Source organism: Leishmania braziliensis, chromosome 7 (genome assembly GCF_000002845.2).
Source record: "Leishmania braziliensis MHOM/BR/75/M2904 complete genome, chromosome 7".
NCBI classification, from domain to species: domain Eukaryota; phylum Euglenozoa; class Kinetoplastea; order Trypanosomatida; family Trypanosomatidae; genus Leishmania; species Leishmania braziliensis.
This window is the reverse complement of record NC_009299.2, coordinates 440,806-459,465: the sequence shown is the minus strand read 5'-3', so window position 1 is coordinate 459,465 and position 18,660 is coordinate 440,806. Positions and strand designations below refer to the sequence as shown.

At 60.7% G+C, this 18,660-nt stretch overlaps 3 protein-coding genes across 3 annotated transcripts; all 3 read right to left on the bottom strand.

Annotated features, from left to right (window-relative positions):
• Positions 1-726: 726 nt before the first annotated feature.
• LBRM_07_0980 (conserved hypothetical protein) lies at positions 727-1,734 on the bottom strand (the record flags this gene model as incomplete). Its single annotated transcript, XM_001562543.1, has 1 exon — positions 727-1,734. One exon carries the CDS (start codon positions 1,732-1,734, stop codon positions 727-729), a length of 1,008 nt encoding a protein of 335 aa, XP_001562593.1.
• Positions 1,735-2,538: 804 nt separating this feature from the next.
• LBRM_07_0970 (conserved hypothetical protein) lies at positions 2,539-9,960 on the bottom strand (the record flags this gene model as incomplete). Its single annotated transcript, XM_001562542.1, has 1 exon — positions 2,539-9,960. One exon carries the CDS (start codon positions 9,958-9,960, stop codon positions 2,539-2,541), a length of 7,422 nt encoding a protein of 2,473 aa, XP_001562592.1.
• A 7,626-nt stretch (positions 9,961-17,586) lies between these two features.
• On the bottom strand, positions 17,587-18,480 carry LBRM_07_0960 (putative serine/threonine kinase; the record flags this gene model as incomplete). The annotated part of the gene is made up of 1 exon (XM_001562541.1): positions 17,587-18,480. One exon carries the CDS (start codon positions 18,478-18,480, stop codon positions 17,587-17,589), a length of 894 nt encoding a protein of 297 aa, XP_001562591.1.
• Between the last annotated feature and the right edge of the window lie 180 nt (positions 18,481-18,660).

Genomic DNA, 18,660 nt, shown 5'->3' with positions numbered 1-18,660 from the left:
AACCGCTAGCCGTTCAGAGTAGCGGTCGCAGCAGCAGGTGGCTACAGGGAAAGAGGGAGGAAGGGAGGGAGGGATGAGGCGAGGCAAGCAGAAGAAGGCGGTGTGCCGAGTCGCGCAGCCTCTCTTCGTCTTTTGCCTCTCACAGAGATACTATGTACATTGGCGAGCCTACAGCTCGAGCCACAACGGCCACAGGCGAGTCCACCTCTCTACCGCAGCCAGCAATGCGCATTCACGTCAAAGCACAGAAGGGCAATAGAGCGCCACCCACGCACGTAAAGACGTGCGTGGGTCTGCAGAGCACGAGGACGACAAGGGTATGCCGTGTAGGAGGCAGGCACAAGAACAGAGACACGCACACCCACACAAGCACCACTCCAGAGTGCGCAGGTGGAAATGAAGGGCAGCCAAAGAAAGCGAGAGAGAGAGAGGACAGGCGGTCAGCGAGCTAAATGGTGTTCGTAACACTGCTCAGGTGGGCAGGCGCCGCTCATCGACAGAACGGTGGGTTTAGCGGCAACGAACGCTTCCAACGCACATGCTCGGAGCCACACTTCGGCGGACGCCTCCGCGCACGGCCTTTGCAACTGCTCTGTTCCCTTCTGTGTCCCTCTACCAAGGTCCGCCTCCCTCCCTGCAAAGGATGTACGCTGCTCGTTCAGCCGACGCCCATCTTCCCCTCCCCTCTCTCTACCATCTCCGACTCCGCCTGCGAGTACTTCTCCGCTACGTCCTAGGAGCAACCGTCGACAACATGAAGCATACGTCAAAGTTGCGCTCTCCAGAGCCGCAGTAGATCTGTCCGCACTCCAGTGTGCCCGGACGGTACCAGAAGAGAGAGCCTTCGTAGAAGAGATTGCGCACGCTCACAACGTTCGCTGTTGCGTTGTACTTGACAGACCACACACCTGCTGGAGCATCGTCTGTGATGGGCATCAGGTAATCCGTGTGCGGGTTGTACGTGGGGCCGTAGAGAACACGGTTCCGCTCCTCCTTCCCCGCACACGCCATCTTTACGTAGCACGACGGCTTCTTCGCGTGGTGCAGAGGCTGGCCACCAAAGGTGCTGTTACGCACACCCACAGCCGCACCGTCTTGCAGGACGAACATACCGCGCACCGCCAGGCGGCAGTCTGCGTCATGTAGCAGCACGAAGTGGGCTAAGCGCATCGCCTCCGTGATGCTAAGGATGCGGAACTTTGCCGTGCGCTTACGTGGCGCAGGCACGGCGACGCCGTCCTGTTCCTCATCCTCCTCATCGCTCTGCTCCTCATCGTCGTCGTCGCTGTTGGCGCCGCCAGCAGCGCGGGCGGCGGCGATGTCTTCCTCAGCCTTCTTCACAGTGTCATCCGGCGTCGGCATCGTCACGGCGGCCTCGTCCGTCTCGGCCGGGAGATCTTGACGCATCCTATACTCGTAGCTCGGCACGCCTTGGTAGGGACCGCGGAGGGCCTCACAAAGGGCCGCCTGCTCCTCCGTCAGCGCAGAAAGCATCGCCCACGTGTTCCCACCATCAACGCTGTAGAAGCTGACGGCCGGTGCGAACTCGCCGTTCGGGAAAGCTTGCACGACCCAGTAGTGTGTCTTGATCCCCGTGACCTTACCCCAGAGCTGCATTGGTGTGCCGCGGTAGCGTTGCGACAAGAGTGGCAGCGAACACTGCAGCGCTGTCTGCTCCCCTGCCGTGAGGCAGCTGCCGTTTAGCGTGAGGTACGCCGCATTGGCAACGGACATGGCTGCTGATGGAGATGCGGGGGGAGGAGAGACGAGAGAGAGGGGGGGAGGGGGGCGCGATGAGCCAAGAGAAGCGGGAAAGCAGAATGGGTAGGAAAGCAGAAAAGGGAGACGAAGACACGGTGCACCCGCAATGACGGTGCACCTGCGTGCGTGTGTGCGTGTGCGTGTGTGTGTGTGTGTGTGTGCGTGTGGGTCGAGAAGGGAGGAGCCGGACAGAGAGGCCTGCTGCGTCCGAAAGACTGGAGGTGTGTTGTCAACAACGTGATGGTAGGGGAGAGGCGAGTGGGAGGAAGGGCAGCAGACGCGTCCCTGGAACGCGTAGTGCAGCTAAGGAACACCGAGAGAGAGGACGTGCACGTAGGGCGGTTCGATGCAGCAGCGCCATGCAAGTAAGTGGGAAGGAAGATGGGGAATAGGCACCATCGCAGCCTAATGCAAAGAAAACGCAGGGACTGGAGGGTGTGGGGAGGGGAGGAGAGGAGGAGCCCACACACCCACACGACACTGCCTCCAGAACCAATACACTGCCTCCGCTGCCTTTCATCTCACATCGGCATGTTCAATTGTCTTCATGTATGGCACAGAATCCACCCGCTCATTAGTACGATGGCCATCGCTGCCTCACGCACCCCCTCCCCCGACATCTACACACGCCCGCCCCTCAGTGGGGTTACCAGCAACGCCTGCACACGACCATTTTGAATATCAGCAATAACGTTAACAGTGGAGAGTTGTAAACACCACCACTGCAACAGCAGCAGCAGCAGCAGCAGCAGCAGCACTGGAACCGCCACAAGCAGCTCACACGTCTTCAGTTGACGGGTGGGCTACAGCAGCAGAGGCCGAACCAGCGGCTCTGTCCGCGACCCGCTGCCGCGCTGTAGCCACCGCCTCCTTGAACTCCTCCAGCAGCACCAGTTGCTCCACGGAGCCCTGCCGCACGAATGAGTTCTGATACCACTGCGCCACCGTTGTCGCGCTCGGTGGCACAATCACGCAGCACAGACCGCTAAAGTGCACGAGGCGGCAGTTGCGCGTTAGCACTGGCGTGTCCGGGTAGTAGTGGTAGGTCGGTGTTATGAGCAGCCTCATCAGCGCACAACGCAGCGCCAGCTCTTCCTCCGGCGACGCCGCCTCCACGTCGTAATGCGAAGTCAGCGACTCCGCCTTGGGGCTCATGTAGTAACAACCCAGAGGGACCGCGTGAAAGCGGAAGCGGGCAGCGTTTGCGATGAAGGAGCCGAACCAGTCGGTGATGACCGAGGCGGCGCACGCCAGCCAAGACACTTTCAAGTAGTAGCAGCAGTGGCTGCTGTACTCCTGCGGCAGGCTGATGTCGACGCTCATGAGTCTCTTTTGCACAGGGACCTCGAAGCCGATGGTGCGACCAGTGACGCGGTCGACGATGTTGCGTGTGTCGAGGGTGAGCGGGTTGTCGTGCACGAGCGCTACCTCCATCAACGGCGGTGTTGCAGGGAAAGTGAGAGGCGTCGCCTCAGAGATGTCCAACGATACACCGCCCTCGTGCGACTTCCACACCACCTTGCCATGGGTGGACAGATGCACTGAGAATCTGTAGCTGATGAAGCGGCAGAACTCCTCGTACGACGGAGGGTGGGCCGCGTCCTCGGGAAGCAACACAACAGCCACCTCGCGTGAGCGCAGCCAGATGTCGGGCCCGCGTGGAATAAACGCCTTCGGCCGCTCCTGCAGCCAGCCATCTAGCGACTCCCAACGGAAAGCGTTGCGCTCGCCCACCTGGGCCTCCATGTGCACCTCACGCGTGGTGAACTCGTCCGCCAGGTAGTTCCACAGCAGGTAGCGGTAGCTCAACATGTGCGTCACCTGCCCATTGCTATACATGCCTCGGTGCAGCATGCGCGTTACCGAAATCGTCTTGGCCGTCTCGCCCAGCTTAAGCGTGTGCGTCTGGTGCCCGAGTGACATCTCCAGCCGCGCGTTTGGCGACGGCTCAGCGCGCGGCCACTGCGAGCCGGAGACAAGGCCGGGGCTGTCAGCAACGATCTGGTACTGCTGCTGGAGGCGTTGCAGCACAAACTCTAGCAGACGCCTGTTTTCCTCAGCTGGATCAGCGTGGTTGCTGCTGGGGCTCGTCACCGTGTACTGGTGCGGTGACACCGTGTAGAAGCTCTCACGTGGGTAGGCCGGCTTACTACCGTACAAGGGCAGCAACCGACACGTGCACAAGTGCGTCCAGCTCGCCAGGTGCTGCGGCTCGGAGGCAATATCGGGGTGCTTCCACTGCCAGCGGCGGCGCAGCACTGTTGCGGTGCTCACGCTCTCGGCCGACTGCGACAGCGCCGTCGCGTCCTCGCGGTGCTCCTCCTCAGAACCGTATCGGAGGGGATTGATTGGTTTGATCGCGAAGAGCAAACTGTTGCGCAGCTGCACAAACCCCACGGTCACTGTAGTGCCGGGCATCAGCGGCACCTCGTCCTGGTGAAACGGGCCGTGCGCGGGGTGCCGTCCACCCGAGTGCGTGGCGGTTGTCGGGGTCAGTGACGGAGACGGCAGTCCGGCGAGGCTACTGCTTTCCTGTCGGCTGACCGCTGCCAAGGGTAGCGTGTGCACACGGAGAGAGGGCGGCGGCGGGGTCCCTGTGGCCAACACTGGAGAACTCGTGGTTGTCCCTGTCGGTCGCAGGCGCAGTGGCCGAGGTCGGGATGTTGGACTCTCGGGCTTCGCGGCACAAACAGTTCCGTCTTGGGGTGGTGGAAGCGACTCCGTTGGCAACGCCGTGTCTACAGTCGCCGGTCCCGGCTGCACTGCGGTCCGCTGCGACGGCCCATCCGTCGTCGACCCCATCGCTTCGGCGCTGGCGCTCAAGCTGCTCAACGCACAAGCAGATTTAGGCAGCTGCGGCGAGGCAGCCATGGTTGTGTCCCCTGCTACCTTAGCACGCGATCCTGCCCCGCTGTCAGTACTGCTGCTTCTGCCGCTCTTGCTGGTGACCCGCATCGCGCCTGCCTCGGGTGGATGCGGAGGTGCCCACGCTTGACCTTCACCATCTACAGGGCCCGTGGTCGCGGTGGCCCTTGCGGCAGCACCGCTGCGAATCATGTACGGAGCGCTGCTGCCCTCCTCCTCCTCCTCCAAGCGCTCAAAGGCACCCGGCCGTCCAGTCGGTGAAACCGCAGCAGCAACGCTCGAGCGCGCCTCCCTTCCTTCGTAGTGCAACACCCCATACGAGGCGCAGACCTCTGTGGGCCGCCTCTCTGCCACCTCATCGTCTGCGGCAGCTGTGTGGTTAGGATGCGGCGACGTCAACGTCTTGGGACCAACCGGCTCCAGCGCCACCCCACCGACCTCGTCCACAGTCGACACAAACAGCTGCGGTGTGAAGCGCAGAAAGATCACCTCGGGGGACTTGAAGTAGACGTTGTTACTGTGCGTGGGGATGATGAGCGTCCGCCCATCAGGGGTAATGCCACTGTGGGAGTGGCAGAACACCTCTGCAGGGCGGAAGTCGGACTGGAAGTGGTAGTCATCAATAGCGCGACCGCTCTCAGGGCCACCGCGGGTACTGCCACCCGTCTCCCTGCCCGCTGACATGGCCATCACCGCGGCTGCCGATGATCTCACGTTCGCTGTATCACCCCCCTCCTTCCATCTCCGACCCTCGCTGGTGTTCAGTAACAACACCTGTTTGTCAGTGCTGCTGCCACTGGCTGTGAAGGTGTCGTCGTCTGCGTCGTCCTCGGAGGCGAACTCGAGCTCCTCGTCCAACGTGAGTCGGTCGTCGCGGCCAGTGAAGCAGCTCATGAGGTGGGCCCAGTAGTTGTCGTCTAGCAGCAGCCGAGGAGACCAGAACGACTGCGGCAACACAGCCGCATTGATGGTAATCTCCAGGATCAGATACCCGTTCCGCAAGTCACTGTCTACCACGTTGCAGCCGCAGAAGACGGCGTCGCTGCGCGTACTGCTCGACGCCTTGTGCCACCTCTTCACCAGGGGTCGCATAGAGGCATCGCTGTAGCAAGACTCAGCAGCTGTGCTGGTAGCGCTTTCCACTCGAGTGCTCGGCTGTCCATCGCGCTGCTGAAGAAGCCCGCGACCTATGGCTGCCGACGTAGACGGTGACGAGCCGCCGGCAACAACTATCGCAGCGGCGGCGCCACCACTGTCTCCCTGGCGCGCAACCATGGTGTGTCCTACCGGCACGTTCGCTGCAACAGTGCCCGCTGCCACTACCACGGTCGTCGAGCCACCCCCGCTGTCCTGATGCGGCTTTGAGGCATGGAGGCAGTACCACGCGCAGGAGGCGAACGAGACTACCATGCCCATGACATCTCGGTACATGTGACCATCCTCGAGCCGCAGTTGCACAGACCGCAGCCCACCGCCGGTGCTATTGCCACTGACACCGAGGTCTGTGCCCACGGAGGTGGCCACGGCTGCCACGGAGGTGCCAATAGAATTCACGCTTGACTTGGAGGTGCTGCCCTCGCGCCACAGCAGCGAGCGAGTTTGCAGGCGTGGTGCACTGTTGTACGGGACCAGCGCAGACGAGCTGACGCTGCGCACAGAGTCCTCGAAGGCGCCGAGGGAGTGGTATTCGGGGTTCGCAGTCGTCTTGTGATCGAAGGAACGGCTTATGTGCAGCGTTGGTTTACAGCCGGTAGCGTAAGAGGACGGTAGGTTGCCAGGGTAGCTGAGTCGGCCACCACCGAACGCAGATGGCGCCACCGCCATCGTGTGAGGGTCTGCACCCAACGCCGTAGTAACCCCTGTGCGGGAGCGCCGCTGCTGAGCGGAGGACCAAGCTCCCGTCGTCGCTGCAAGGGCGGCTTCACTACCCAAGATGCCGCCACTATGCGCTCCCGCTGCGGTGAACGGCATGCTGCTGAATGTGTGGCGGGGTGGGACATATCGCGCCTGCTGCAGGAGCGGACCGCAAGCGGCTGTGTGCGGTAGTGCGTTGGAGGTAAGCATCGGTAGTGCTCCTTGTTGCAGCTGCGTCGGTTGCCTAGCCGTGGCGTGCGCCGCCAATGTGACCGTGCCAGTCACCCCGCGTGGCATGAGCCCCTGCGATGGGGCCGTCAGCGAGGCAAAAAGGCTGCTGTTGGTGGTCGTGGCGCGCACCAACAGAGGGCTACTGCACTTGGACGATGCCGACACCGGAGCCGCCGCGCCCAGCCAGCTGCCTGCTGCTGCTGCTGCTGCTGCTTTGCCGCTAGAGGTGCCCAGTGGCGACATCGGTGACGGGGCGTGCTCGGCGCCAATGCTGCCGGTCCACGAGACGCTCAAGGGATCGGCGGCGCACGACTGCAGGTGCAAAGGGGCAAGAGGCTGAGAAAAAGCACTTCTTAGGCCACCTGCAGCGACAGCAACGCCCGCGGCCGCCCTAGAAGGCGCTGCGGTATACGGTGACCCCGATGCAGCAACGCCCCAGCGATCAGCGCACAGAAGTGAGCTGGCAGAGGAAGGGTGCACTGGAAGGGTCACCTCAGGCACTGGGTAGGTGCGCAGCCCCAACCCAGGAATGAGCAGAGGTAGATGGACGCCCGGGAGGGACGCCTCTCCAGTGGTGGTGCCGTGGCTTCCACAGGAGCTCATCATCGCCGCAGCCGCAGCGACTCTGTCCCTCCCCTGCACGCCGCTCGTCGCGCCCGCACCGACGGAGGCGTTGCCATCCTCCACACCACCGTCACCAGTCACACCACCAGGAAGCATCGCTGACGCCGCGTACGACTGGGACTGCTGCTGACGCGCTTGCTGCTGTGGTTGTGGCTGCGCCGGCCGTAGTGCCTTGAGGGCCGCCATCACCGAGTACTCCCGCTGCCAGCACTCCTCGGGCAGGAGCTCAAAGACCGTCTCGCCGCCGCTTTTGTAGTGAAGAGAGGCGTGGAAGAAGAAGACAGACATCCACTCCGGAGTCTCGTAGTAGCGCTCCGCCTCCCCTGAGTGTAATGGGGTAGGCACTCTACCCGCCATCCCGCGCACGCCAGCGCCCGCGCCGGCACCCGACAGCGCGCAACTGTGCAGGTGGTACTGCGACCGCAGTGTTTCGTCGTTGGAGGTGTACTCCAGCAGTGGTGTCACGTGCAGCGGAGGGCGGCCGACGCAGACGACATGCACCTTCTCTAGGCCTATGTCGTGCAACCGAGCACAGACAACCTGCACAAGATTATTCGTGACTTGATAGAAGCCCTTGCCGGCCGACACCACCGTCACAGCATGTCCGCAGAGCGTGAGATTACGATCAATGTAGTTGTGAGTGCACCGCTCCAGCAAAATGCTGAGTGCCTCGAGCGTGTTCGACTGCTTCGCATGCACGAACAACCGCTTCGCCGTGATGTCATCGATGCACTGCTGGCGAGCTCGCACGTAGGAGTCAAAAGTGGCTTCCGTGGCAGCCGCGGCGGCAGAAAAAGCTGCGCTGGTGCGGGCCCGCTTCAGAGTCTCGCCAGTTGCAGGGAACAGGTTCGTGGTGCTGGTCGTGGAGGTGATGCCGCTCATCTCCTTCTCCTGAAGTGAATGCGTCACGACGTTCAAGTCGTCGCCGTCGTTCGCTGGCCAGCATCGCGGACTCTTGGACCCACTGGCGCGCGAGTGGGATGCCGTAGCGGCCTCGCGGTACGCCCGCACCTCGGTCTCCAGCTGCCGGTAAGCGGAGCCCTGCACCTCCCGCAGTACGCGATCGACAAGCGCCTCGCAGTGCATGCGGATCTCCTCCACAATGTCAACGTTGCTGCGCAGATCTCGTGGCAAATCCAGCAGATGAAAGACGTCCCTGAGTCGGCCGTACTGAAATTCCCTCTTCAGTCGTCCTGTGAAGACGACGCAGATATGCGGGGAAGCTTTGCGCTTCGGCAACTGCTTCAGCAGCAGCTCGCTGAGGAATTTTCGGATGGCCAAGGTGAGCGCTATGCGGCCATCCATAGTTGTCTCCCACATCTCGTGCGATAGCTCGAGGAGGATGTAGTGAATCGGCGACAGGGACTGGAAGTTGATGCGGGTAGTGGGCAGCACAATCCCACTCCCGACGCGGATGTACGCGACGGCGCCCGCCGCGGATGCTACAGCGGTCCCAGCGAGCCCACCAGCCCCCACGGCACCGGCACCGATGTTGATGCCATTCTCTGGAGCCCCAACACCAGGAACTGCAGTGCTCGTAGTGCCGCCGGAAGAAGCTACTCCAGTGGGTAGGCCGGTGCTGCTTGCTGCCCTGCTGGGCGAAGTCACTACCGCCTGCAGCATCTCTCGCACGCGAATGCGGAAGCTGCAGACGTGCATCTCCTCGCCCTCGTACAGGATGCGCTCCCGAAGCACCTCCGATATGAGAAACATGTCGGAACGGCTGAGGTACTGGTTATCCACAGTCAACTCAACGTGTGACAGCCCGTAGCGCTCCTGCACCTCCTGGTACGAGCTCAGGATGCGCGCCATAATTTTGCCCTTGGCAACCTCGTTAATAAGGGGACACTTCGAGGTGAGGGACTGGTTGACGCTGATGGCGCCATTTGCGTGGCTCACCTCCTTTTCATTAAACGCCATGGCGCGGCAGATCCATCCACCGGACGGGTGCATAAGGGGGCACGGCCCGCCAGCCCCGGCGGCGGCGGCGCCGCCGCCTGCTGCTCCGCAGCCAGAACCAGCGCCAGCAGCCGCGCTCGTGGCGCTGTTCATCGGTGGGGTGCTTGTAAAGCTGGAGCTGCTAATCGCGCCTGCGTTCATGCTGACAGTACCGCTCTGCCGCAACGCCGCTGAGAAGGCGCCGCTGTGTGCGACACCGACGGTGGTGGCGGAAATTGAAGGGCTTCCACGAGTCAACGCAGCGGAGGAGTGCGGTGACTCGCCGCCCCGATTCGTTGATACAGACGGCGCGGACGTCATGTTGCCGCCTTCGCCACTGCCAGCACCGGCAAAACTGCTGCCAGGGGAGGGGGAAATTAAGGACGACGCTGTCATCAGGTCGACGTAGGAGCTAGCGCCTACCGAAGAGGTGCTCTGCGTCCGTGCGGGTAGGCCGAGGAAGCTGGTCGTTCCATCACCGACGTTGCTTGTGGGCGGGCTGCCAGGGGTCTGGAGTGCGAAATTGTGGCTGCCGCTCACTCCACCGCCACAGGCGCTGTGGCTATTGTGAAAAGGCTGGAAGGAAGAGGAAGGGCGCAGCTCCACGATGGCCTCGACGAGTGTTTGCACACTCTCAGCGGCAGCTGAGGACGACGTCGTGGTGGCGAAGCGCCTTCCGTCATGCATGCTTGCCGGTTGCGGCGACGCGGTGCTGCCATGCCGCCCCGACTGGGGGGGCAGTTCACCAGGGGCCGATGAGGTCGACGACGCCGCCGCTGCCGAGCCTGCTACCGTGGCAGGGTTTGCCAAGTTGAAGTTCTTGGGGCAGAAGAGAAAGGCAGCCTTCGAGAGACTATCGTTGTGGGTGCGGAACACCAGCGACACCGGAGCGTCGCTGCCCTGCGAGACGCTGGGCTGGTGGCTGTGCCGCTGATGACGGCGTAGGCTCGCACCCTTCATTGCTGAAAAACACGGGGGCAACGCGCTGGGCTCGTAGTGCCTCTGTGTGTGTGTGTGTGTGTGTGTGTGTGTGTGCGTGAACGCGCTTGGCAAGACGGAAGTGTTTGCTACTGCCTCGCTCAATGTTTGAGGTGTGGTCGCCGACGCGCTCCTCTCACCGTTCCCTTCCTTCGATCTCACTGGCTGAGTGAAAGCCCTCCGACTTCAGGGGGAATGCTAGTGATTGGTGAAAGAAGAGTAGAGACGACAGCAGTGATGGCAACGATGGCGTGAGCAGGTGACGATAAACCCGCAACACTACGCACAGGCGACGGAAAACGATAGCAGTCCGCAGAACAAAAAGGATGAAAGTACAACTCAGATGCGTGTATAGGACGCAGTTGTGAGCGTCTCTGTATGTGCCTGCGCCGATCCAGGAGTCCGTCGGGTAAGTGGGGGCGAGGACAGCAACAGTGCAAAGCCCAGCACCCCATGAGCAATGGCATGTGTGGCAGTGCGCGCACAGCAGATGAGGCAAAGGAGAGAGAGAGAGAGAGAGAGAGCTGGAAAGACCTCGTCAGAATCGCCCTCGCTCGATAGGGCTCCCTTCTTCACGTGGGAGACATGCAGAAGAGGCCGCCTGCGTGCGTGTGTATGCGTGAATGTGGAGGCGGAAAGGCAGGATGGAGGCGAAGGGCGCAGGGAGGGTGAGGGAGGGGGGGGTAAGAGGATGAGCTCGAGAGGGTAAAAGTCACCCCCGTAAGCGGGTTGCGAAGGCTACCAAAGGTTATGGAGGAATGGCGCGCAGCATTGTGAAGGAGAGGCAGAGACCGCAAAAAGAAGGGGGTGCTACACACACTCGCGGGGCGGGGGATACCGCGCAAGGGGGGAAAGCGCGCAGCAGAGAGTGGCATCGCCTCCCGCACCCGCAGGAGGCCCCCTTTACTCGCGAATGCCTCGCACGTGCACGGCGCGCGCGTGGCGAAGGGAAGGTGGAGGAGGAGGGGGGAGGGGAACAGCGTTCATCGAGTACAACGTAAGCCTTGAGAAGGAAGGGGGGAGGGGGCGGGAAGAAACGGTGGGGCCGCGGCACTTGCGCGCCCCCCCCCCTCGCAGGGCAATCGATGGCGGTGGATCTGCGCTGCCAAGGAGTGGGAGCATCTAAAACATAAATACATGACGCGAAAGCAGCGAGAGAAACAAAGCGGTCCCACGAGAGGAAAGGGGGGGGGTAGGTGCAGCGAGGAGGAGGAGGAGGAGTACGGCGAACACACAGATGCACTCGTCTGCTGAGACGCGAGATACCGGCGAACGTTCTTCCCGGCCCCCTCCACGCGATCCTACATGCCCGCTGCCGGCTTGTCAGTAGTACTACTTCCTCCATGCCCTCCTCTCTCTCCGCTCTCTCCCCCTCCCCCTCGGTCTCGTTTATAGCTGTTGCAGGAGCGCCTCTCGCAGGCGTGCGTACTCATCTTGCTGACGTTGATGGCAGTCACGTACACCATCTTCGCTCAACTCCCGAAGCGGAGCAACAGGGAAAGGCATTCTCGGCGTGAGGGGCGCAGACCTTCTCGGGCTCTCATCATTCAACAGAGATACGCTACAGCCTGAATTCAACCGCGCCTCAACTCGCGTGGGAACGACTGTAGGAGCAGCAGCGCACTCTGGAACGGCAATGCTGCTGTCGTAGCTGCACGAGTGACGCGGCAAAGTACGGGACCAACGGGGAGGTGCAGAATCTTGTAGCGGCATCGATACATTGCCTGTCGTAGCAGTAAGAGTACCTGCCGCCTCGTCTGGGGGCATACTTGGTCCCGCGGTGCAATACGCCGGTAGCACAATCGACGGAGATCGAGTGCGTGAGCGCCCGTTGCTGAAGCGACTGCCACTACGGCTGTGATGCGAACCGCCGCCACAATCGGAGTCGAGCCAGGACGCGTCCTTGACGTGAGGTGCAGAGACAACGGCTCTCGCGGATGCCCTCTCAGACTGTGAAAGGGAGGGATGACGCTTCAGCGCCGCCGCCAACACTGCTTTCAGCTGATTTAGCTCCTGCTGCAGCGCCATCTTCTCTGCCTGATGCTGGCGGGTGAGGGCCAGCACGGCAGTGTGCATAGTAGTGGCTGAAACCATCGCAGTCGGTACCGCAAGAGGCCCCGATGAAGAGTGCGACGCCGCCATGCATCTTCGCTTTGGCTGCGTCACTGCCGCGGAGTTCGTGGGCCTCTTGTGAGACGGCACTTGACTGCGGAAAGCCACCTCGCTCCCACAAACTATGCAGAATCGTATCAAAGACGGCAGTGCGCCAAGCGACTCGCCTTGTGGAAAAATTTGACTCTTTCCCGAAAGGGCGGTGTCAGACGAGGGCAGCGCAGGACTGGTAGAGAGCACCAGGCATGCTGGCGTGCCACATGAAGTGCACATGTATTCCCCCATGGACGTCGGCAAGCAGCGGCACTCCCGGCAGTGACCAAATGTGCGTGTGCGGGTCCGTCTGTGAGAATCAGGGTGCGGTCTTGCGTGACGAGAATGCGTCTCCCAATGCAGTCAACGCGAAGGCAGAGTGAGAGAACCTGAGAGAGAGAGAGGAAGCAGTGGCAAGCGTAAGAGAGTCCAAGAGGAGAGGTGAACACACGCGGCACACGGCAGTGCCGCCATTCTCCCCCATCGAGAATCATCGGCGGGAGCTAAAAGAAAGACAGAGGAGTATCACCTCATCGTTGATGCACGTGCCTGAAGGCACAAGCGCGCCTGTGGCAGCCACCTCTCTCTGCCTCGCGCGCTCTTCATCCTACTTATTCCTCCTATGTCGCCTGTGCCTCTCCTCACGTCATCAGCGAGGTGATGAGCAAGAAACTAAAGAAGAGAGAGAAACAGACTGAAGAAGCCAGAGAGACGCACAAGATGCTTGCAGGAAGCAGTGATCGAGCACGCACGTGAGAAGGACGGATAACGGTGGGGAAGTTAGTGAGAGGAAAACGCGAGCCATCGCGGCACCCATGACAGGAACGAGGGTTACTGGGAGGGGGAAGCGACTTCGCTACTGTGAAAAGGCGCACAACAGTAAATTTCGGCTGGAGGTAGCGTGAGGTGCAGACACTCCACACAAGCGTCTTGCGAGAGAAAGGGAGGGAGGCGTCTCCGCTAGTCCAGTGATACTATAGAGGCCGCGGAGGCCTCGTGGGAAGAGCCGAGGGTAAACACCCCGATGCGGCCCTGCTTGCCCGCGTCCAAGGGGCTTCCCACTTGGTAGCCACCCTCCGCACCGCGGGTCCGATGCGCGTGTCGCTGCTTGCGATGCTGATGACAATGCTCTGCAGCCGTCGTTTCTGACTATCTCCGCTGCCACCCCTGAGGCCCTTGCTGCCCGCTGAGAAGTCGGGGTAGGATGAGAACAAACGACTGGCTGCTGCTGCAGTAGCCGCTGCCGTGGCCCCAAACGCCGGCGTCAGTACGAAGGGCTAGCCAGCTAGTTTCGAACTCAGCGAGCGGGCGAGCTGCGCCACCTCGTCGACATGCCACGCGCCGAGGCACGTGGCCACCACCACCGCAGCACTCGGTGGAACGGTGAGGAGGCCGTTGGCAATGCGGACAACGATGAGAAGGCGGATTGATAGAGCATGTTTAGCAGGTAGTGCAGCAGCTCTTGACGGGCGAGAAGGAAATGACTCCAACTCTACTTCACTGCGCCTGCAAGCGAAGGAGCGGAAGGCAGGGGGGTCTGGCGGTAGAGGGGTGGGGGTGAAGCGTGGGGAGTATAAGGCGGGAGAGGATGCCACGGTGGAAGAAAGAGAGGAGGCCGAGCGCAGCAGCAGACCATCCGCACACCTTCAAGTTAGACAACATCGGCACACGCAGCCCTCTTTCGCCAACGCGCTTGTATTTGCGTACGGGTGTCTTTCACAGAGACGGTGGCGCAGACGGAGACGGACGACAAGGCAGGCATTGGGTGGGGGGAGGGGGGGAAGGAAGGAAGAGAGGGGTAGAGGGAAGGGCACCAGAGGTGAGGGTGCTGCATAACCGCTCGCGTAAGGGCGCGGTCCCTCTCTGCGTCGACAGACACGCGTTGCACGTCCGCTTTTGCCCTTTTCCGTTTTGGGGCAGCAGCGGTTGCCTGAATCACCGAGCCTCTGGGCGCAGCACAGGGAGCGGGGGATATACGCGCCCGCGGAGGCGTGCATGACCGGGAAGGAAAGGGAAGAACAGCAGGTCAACACACTCGGTTGAGGTAGCGAGCACATTCCGTCTTTCGAGAGTTCGCGCTTTCCCGCCTACACCCACACATTCAACCCACGCTCAAAATCCGCCCACCAACTTTCGCGAGAGAGGCACGGTGCCCGGCATTCTCCGCTCTTCCCATCCCATACACCACCACCACCACCCTAGAGAGAACGCACACACCGAAACGCACCCCGATCCCTCGCTCCCCCGCCACCACGCTCACTGCATTGTTCGCGTGCGAGACGCTCTCTTTTCCCTTTTCGTTGTTGGGAGGGGAGGGCCTCTGACACCGGCTCTTCTCCGTGTTGTGCTGCTTTCTCGGTGAGAGGGGAGAAAGAGAGAGGGGGGGGGGACTGGCTGCGACAGGGCTTCGTTGGCACGGAAAGAGCGCTCATGAAGCGTGAAAGAGAACAACAACAAGAGAAGAAGACGGAGACAGACAGACGGGGGAGGCACGCGTGGGTGTGTACTCCCCCTCCCCACCCCCCTGCCCAGAGATACACACACACACACACACACACACGCACACACACATGAGAAAGAGGAGAGGTGGAAAAAACAGAAGGTTAGGCACACAAGAGAAGAAACAAACAAAGCCGTGTCATCATGAATGGTGAAAGGGGGGGAGGTGGTGGTGTCAATCAAAGCCGCAACAAGACCAGCATAAAAAGAGAGGCACTCCACACACACACACACACACACACACACGCACAGAGAGAGAGAGAGACGCATTGTAAACACCAGCCGTGAAGTGGGTCGAAAGAAATGCGGCGCGCTGTTCAGTCCCATGCCACCCTCTCTGTTCTAACACGTAGCGAACCTTCCCAGTTTGTGTTAGTGCTTGTTTTGCACTCACATGCATGATGCATCCGTCGGCTTCGTCCTGCCGGTCATATCCTCGCCTACTCCTGGCGTGCACCGCTCGCTCGCCCCGTCTTCGCGCACACGTACACAGTTACGCGACGACCATGATCGCCTCACCAGCGAATACGACACGTGGAAAACGAGGGAGGCAGGGAGAAGCATCCACCACTCCAGTATATATGCCGAGTGGCACTCCACACACACACGCACTCCACACACAGAGAGACAGAGAGAGACAGAGAGAGGCTGACATACCCCCAAAAAAGGCCCGGCATTAACAGAGCGAGCGAGCGAGAGAGACGCCAAAAACACGTCGAGTCATCGCAAGAGCCACACCCGCGGGTTGGGGAGAGGGGGGCAATCAAAAAAAGGGGGGAATCAGAGCGGAAGGCGACGCCATAACCGCTTTTGGCAGCGTCAAGTGGAGGAGGAGGAGGAGGCAGCGGCGAGGGCCGTGCATGGCTGGCAATGAGAGGCGAACAACTTGACAGTGAAGAGGAACGACAGGAATGACCGCGCACAAACACACACAGAAGAGCCACGCGAAAGAGGAAAACCAAAACGTGAAGGCCTAAAAAAAAAAGAGAGAGATGACGGCGGCGGCGGAAATGTAAAGGGAGTCCGCCGCCGCCACCGCCACCGCCACCGCCGCAGCCACAAGCGTACATGGGGGAGGGAAGAGACAGAGGAAGAGGGGACAACAACAACAACAACAAAGAGACAGAGCGCCAATGTTCACGCGATCACTACTCGAGCGAAAGAATAAGAACAGTAAAGAAACGTTGACAATGTCAGAGAGAGAAAGAGAGGGGGTGGAGGTGGAAGTGGAGGGGTCAGCCACACAGTACAAAACACGCTCGGGGCGCTGCCCACCACCGCAGGAGAGGCGTGGACCACCAGTGGCAACCAACGAGGGGACAAACAACAACAACAACAAAGAGACAGGGCAAACAGAAATGTCTGGAAATAGGGCCGAGGGAAGATCACACGCGTGCGCATCTGATGCGCCTCACACTCCCACCGAGTCTCGTTTCGCACTTTTTTTCCATGAGAGGGGGGGGAAGGCAGGGAAAAAAGGGGGGGAAGCGCAACACACGTTGAGCCACCGCCGCGCCTTCCTCTTCTCTTCTTCTCCTGTACGACCTCGGCAACCAGTCGATCGTGGCAAAACACTAAGGAAACAAAACAGATGCACACACACACACGCACGCACAAGGGCGCGCTGAAGAGACAGCGAGAGACACACAGACAGGTGAGTGGCACAGCAGACTGTGAAGCAGAACGAAGGAAAAAAACGAAGAAACGAGGTCAGAGAAATGGAGAGGTCAGACATGAGGTTGGCGGGATATACATCTATCACCACCACCAGCCTTCCCTCTCACTCTTGACGCTCTCTCGCTCTCCCTGACTCTGACTCCCACTCTCTCACCTTCGGGAGAAACGAGAACACCGAGAGGAGCCACAAAAGAGAGAGAATGACCTCAGGAACCGATACGAGCTAAGGAGAACTACAGGACAACGGTGCCACTTTCCCCGTACACCACGTCTCACGCCGTCCTCCATGTGCGTACTGGTTGTGCTTCTCTTCCAGCTCTCGTCGCACTCTCTCTCTCTCTCTCGTCTGTAGCACACTGCACTTTGGCGACCGATTTTGCTAACAACAACACAACTTCTCCTATGCGCCCAATGTGCCCTACAGGCGGCTTGCGCAAATACACACGGGACGACGCACACACACACACACACACACACACGCGCGCTCACAAAAGGGGGGGACTCCATGGGCTGTGCCTATGGCGGCGCGTGGTGGGAGTGGGGGGGGAGATGTTTGGGGGGAGGGGAGGGGAGGGAGAGGGGGAAAAGGGGGAGGGGGAAAGGGGGGAGGCGGTAAATTGGCGTTTACGAACAGAAGAAAGCGTTGAAGTGAGTAAAAAGTGGCATCGCCGAAATAAGTTGAAAAAGGGGGAAAAAACAACAGAACTGTGCAAAGGCAAACGCCTGCGACGGTGAGTCCTCCTGCACGGTTACGTGCGTCTGTGCGCTCCTGCGTGGCCAGCGCAACGTCTTCCAGGCTTCTTTCTCCCTCGCGCCTCGCACCCGCAGGCCTTCGCACGCCCTCCCGATCTCTTTGCGCTCTCTCGTTCCATTTGCTTCAATGCTTCCGGGAACGAAGGACAGCAGTGCGTGTGCCTGTGTCTGCCTACGTGGTGGACGGGGCGGCGGGGCGAGGAGGAAGCAAGGAGGGATCGTGCACGTGTGTCTGTGCGCCTGTGCGCCTGTGTCACTGGTTTACATATTGCGAATCGCATTGTTGATCTGGGTGGTGTTTGGCGAGGAATTACTCTCGCCCTGCGTCAGCATCGCCGGGTTCCAGTCCACGCTGAACCACGGATGCGCGATCACGCCGTCTAAGGAGATGCGCTCATGTGGGTCAACCGTAAGCATGCGCGAAATCAAGTCGCGCGCCTCGGCGCTAAAGTGGCGCGCCATGCGAAACTCGCCACGCTCGATCTTCGTGAAGAGCGCGTTCACGTTCTCGTCGTCGAAAGGCAGGTACCCAGCCATCATGACAAACAACACAACACCGCAGCTCCAGATGTCTGCCTTAAGGCCGTCATAGCCCTGCTCTTTCAGCACCTCCGGGGCAACATAATTTGGTGTGCCGCACACGGTCTGCAGCATTGTGCCGCCGCCGCTCGTGCTGGTGCGCTGCAGGTTGCTCAGGCCAAAGTCGGAAATTTTGAGTGTGTCGTTGGCATCCAGCAGCAAATTCTCCGGCTTTAAGTCACGGTGAGCAATACCCTGGCGGTGGCAGTAGTTGATGCCACAAATAAGCTGGTGGAAGTAGTGACGCGCCGTCGACTCGTCGAAGCGCTTCGCAGTGGCGATCTTCTCGAAGAGCTCGCCGCCCGTCACGAGCTCCAGCACCAGGTAGATGTGGTGGCTCGTCTGCATGACCTCGTGCAGCTCAATAATGTTTGGCTGGCGCAGCATCTTCATGACGGCAATCTCGCGCTTTAGTTGCTCCTCCATGCGCTCCCGCACGAGTTGCTCTTTGTCAATCACCTTGATGGCCCATTCCTTACCAGTTTCTGTGTCACGAGCAATCTTGACTTTCGAGAAGTTGCCGGTGCCCAGGGTACGGCCTAGCTCGTACTTGCCGAGACGCTTCGGGGCACCCATGACGACGAGGTGGGTGGAGGTCGGTAGGAAATTGGAGGGCAGGAGGAACAGTGGGGGGGGGGGGGAGAGGGAAAGAGAGAAAGAGAGAAAGCGGGGCCGTGATCTGCTGCTGTGTGTTGCGGACGTGAACAGATAAAACAGCGTCAGTGCTTACGGTATGTGGGTGTTGATGTGCTTGAG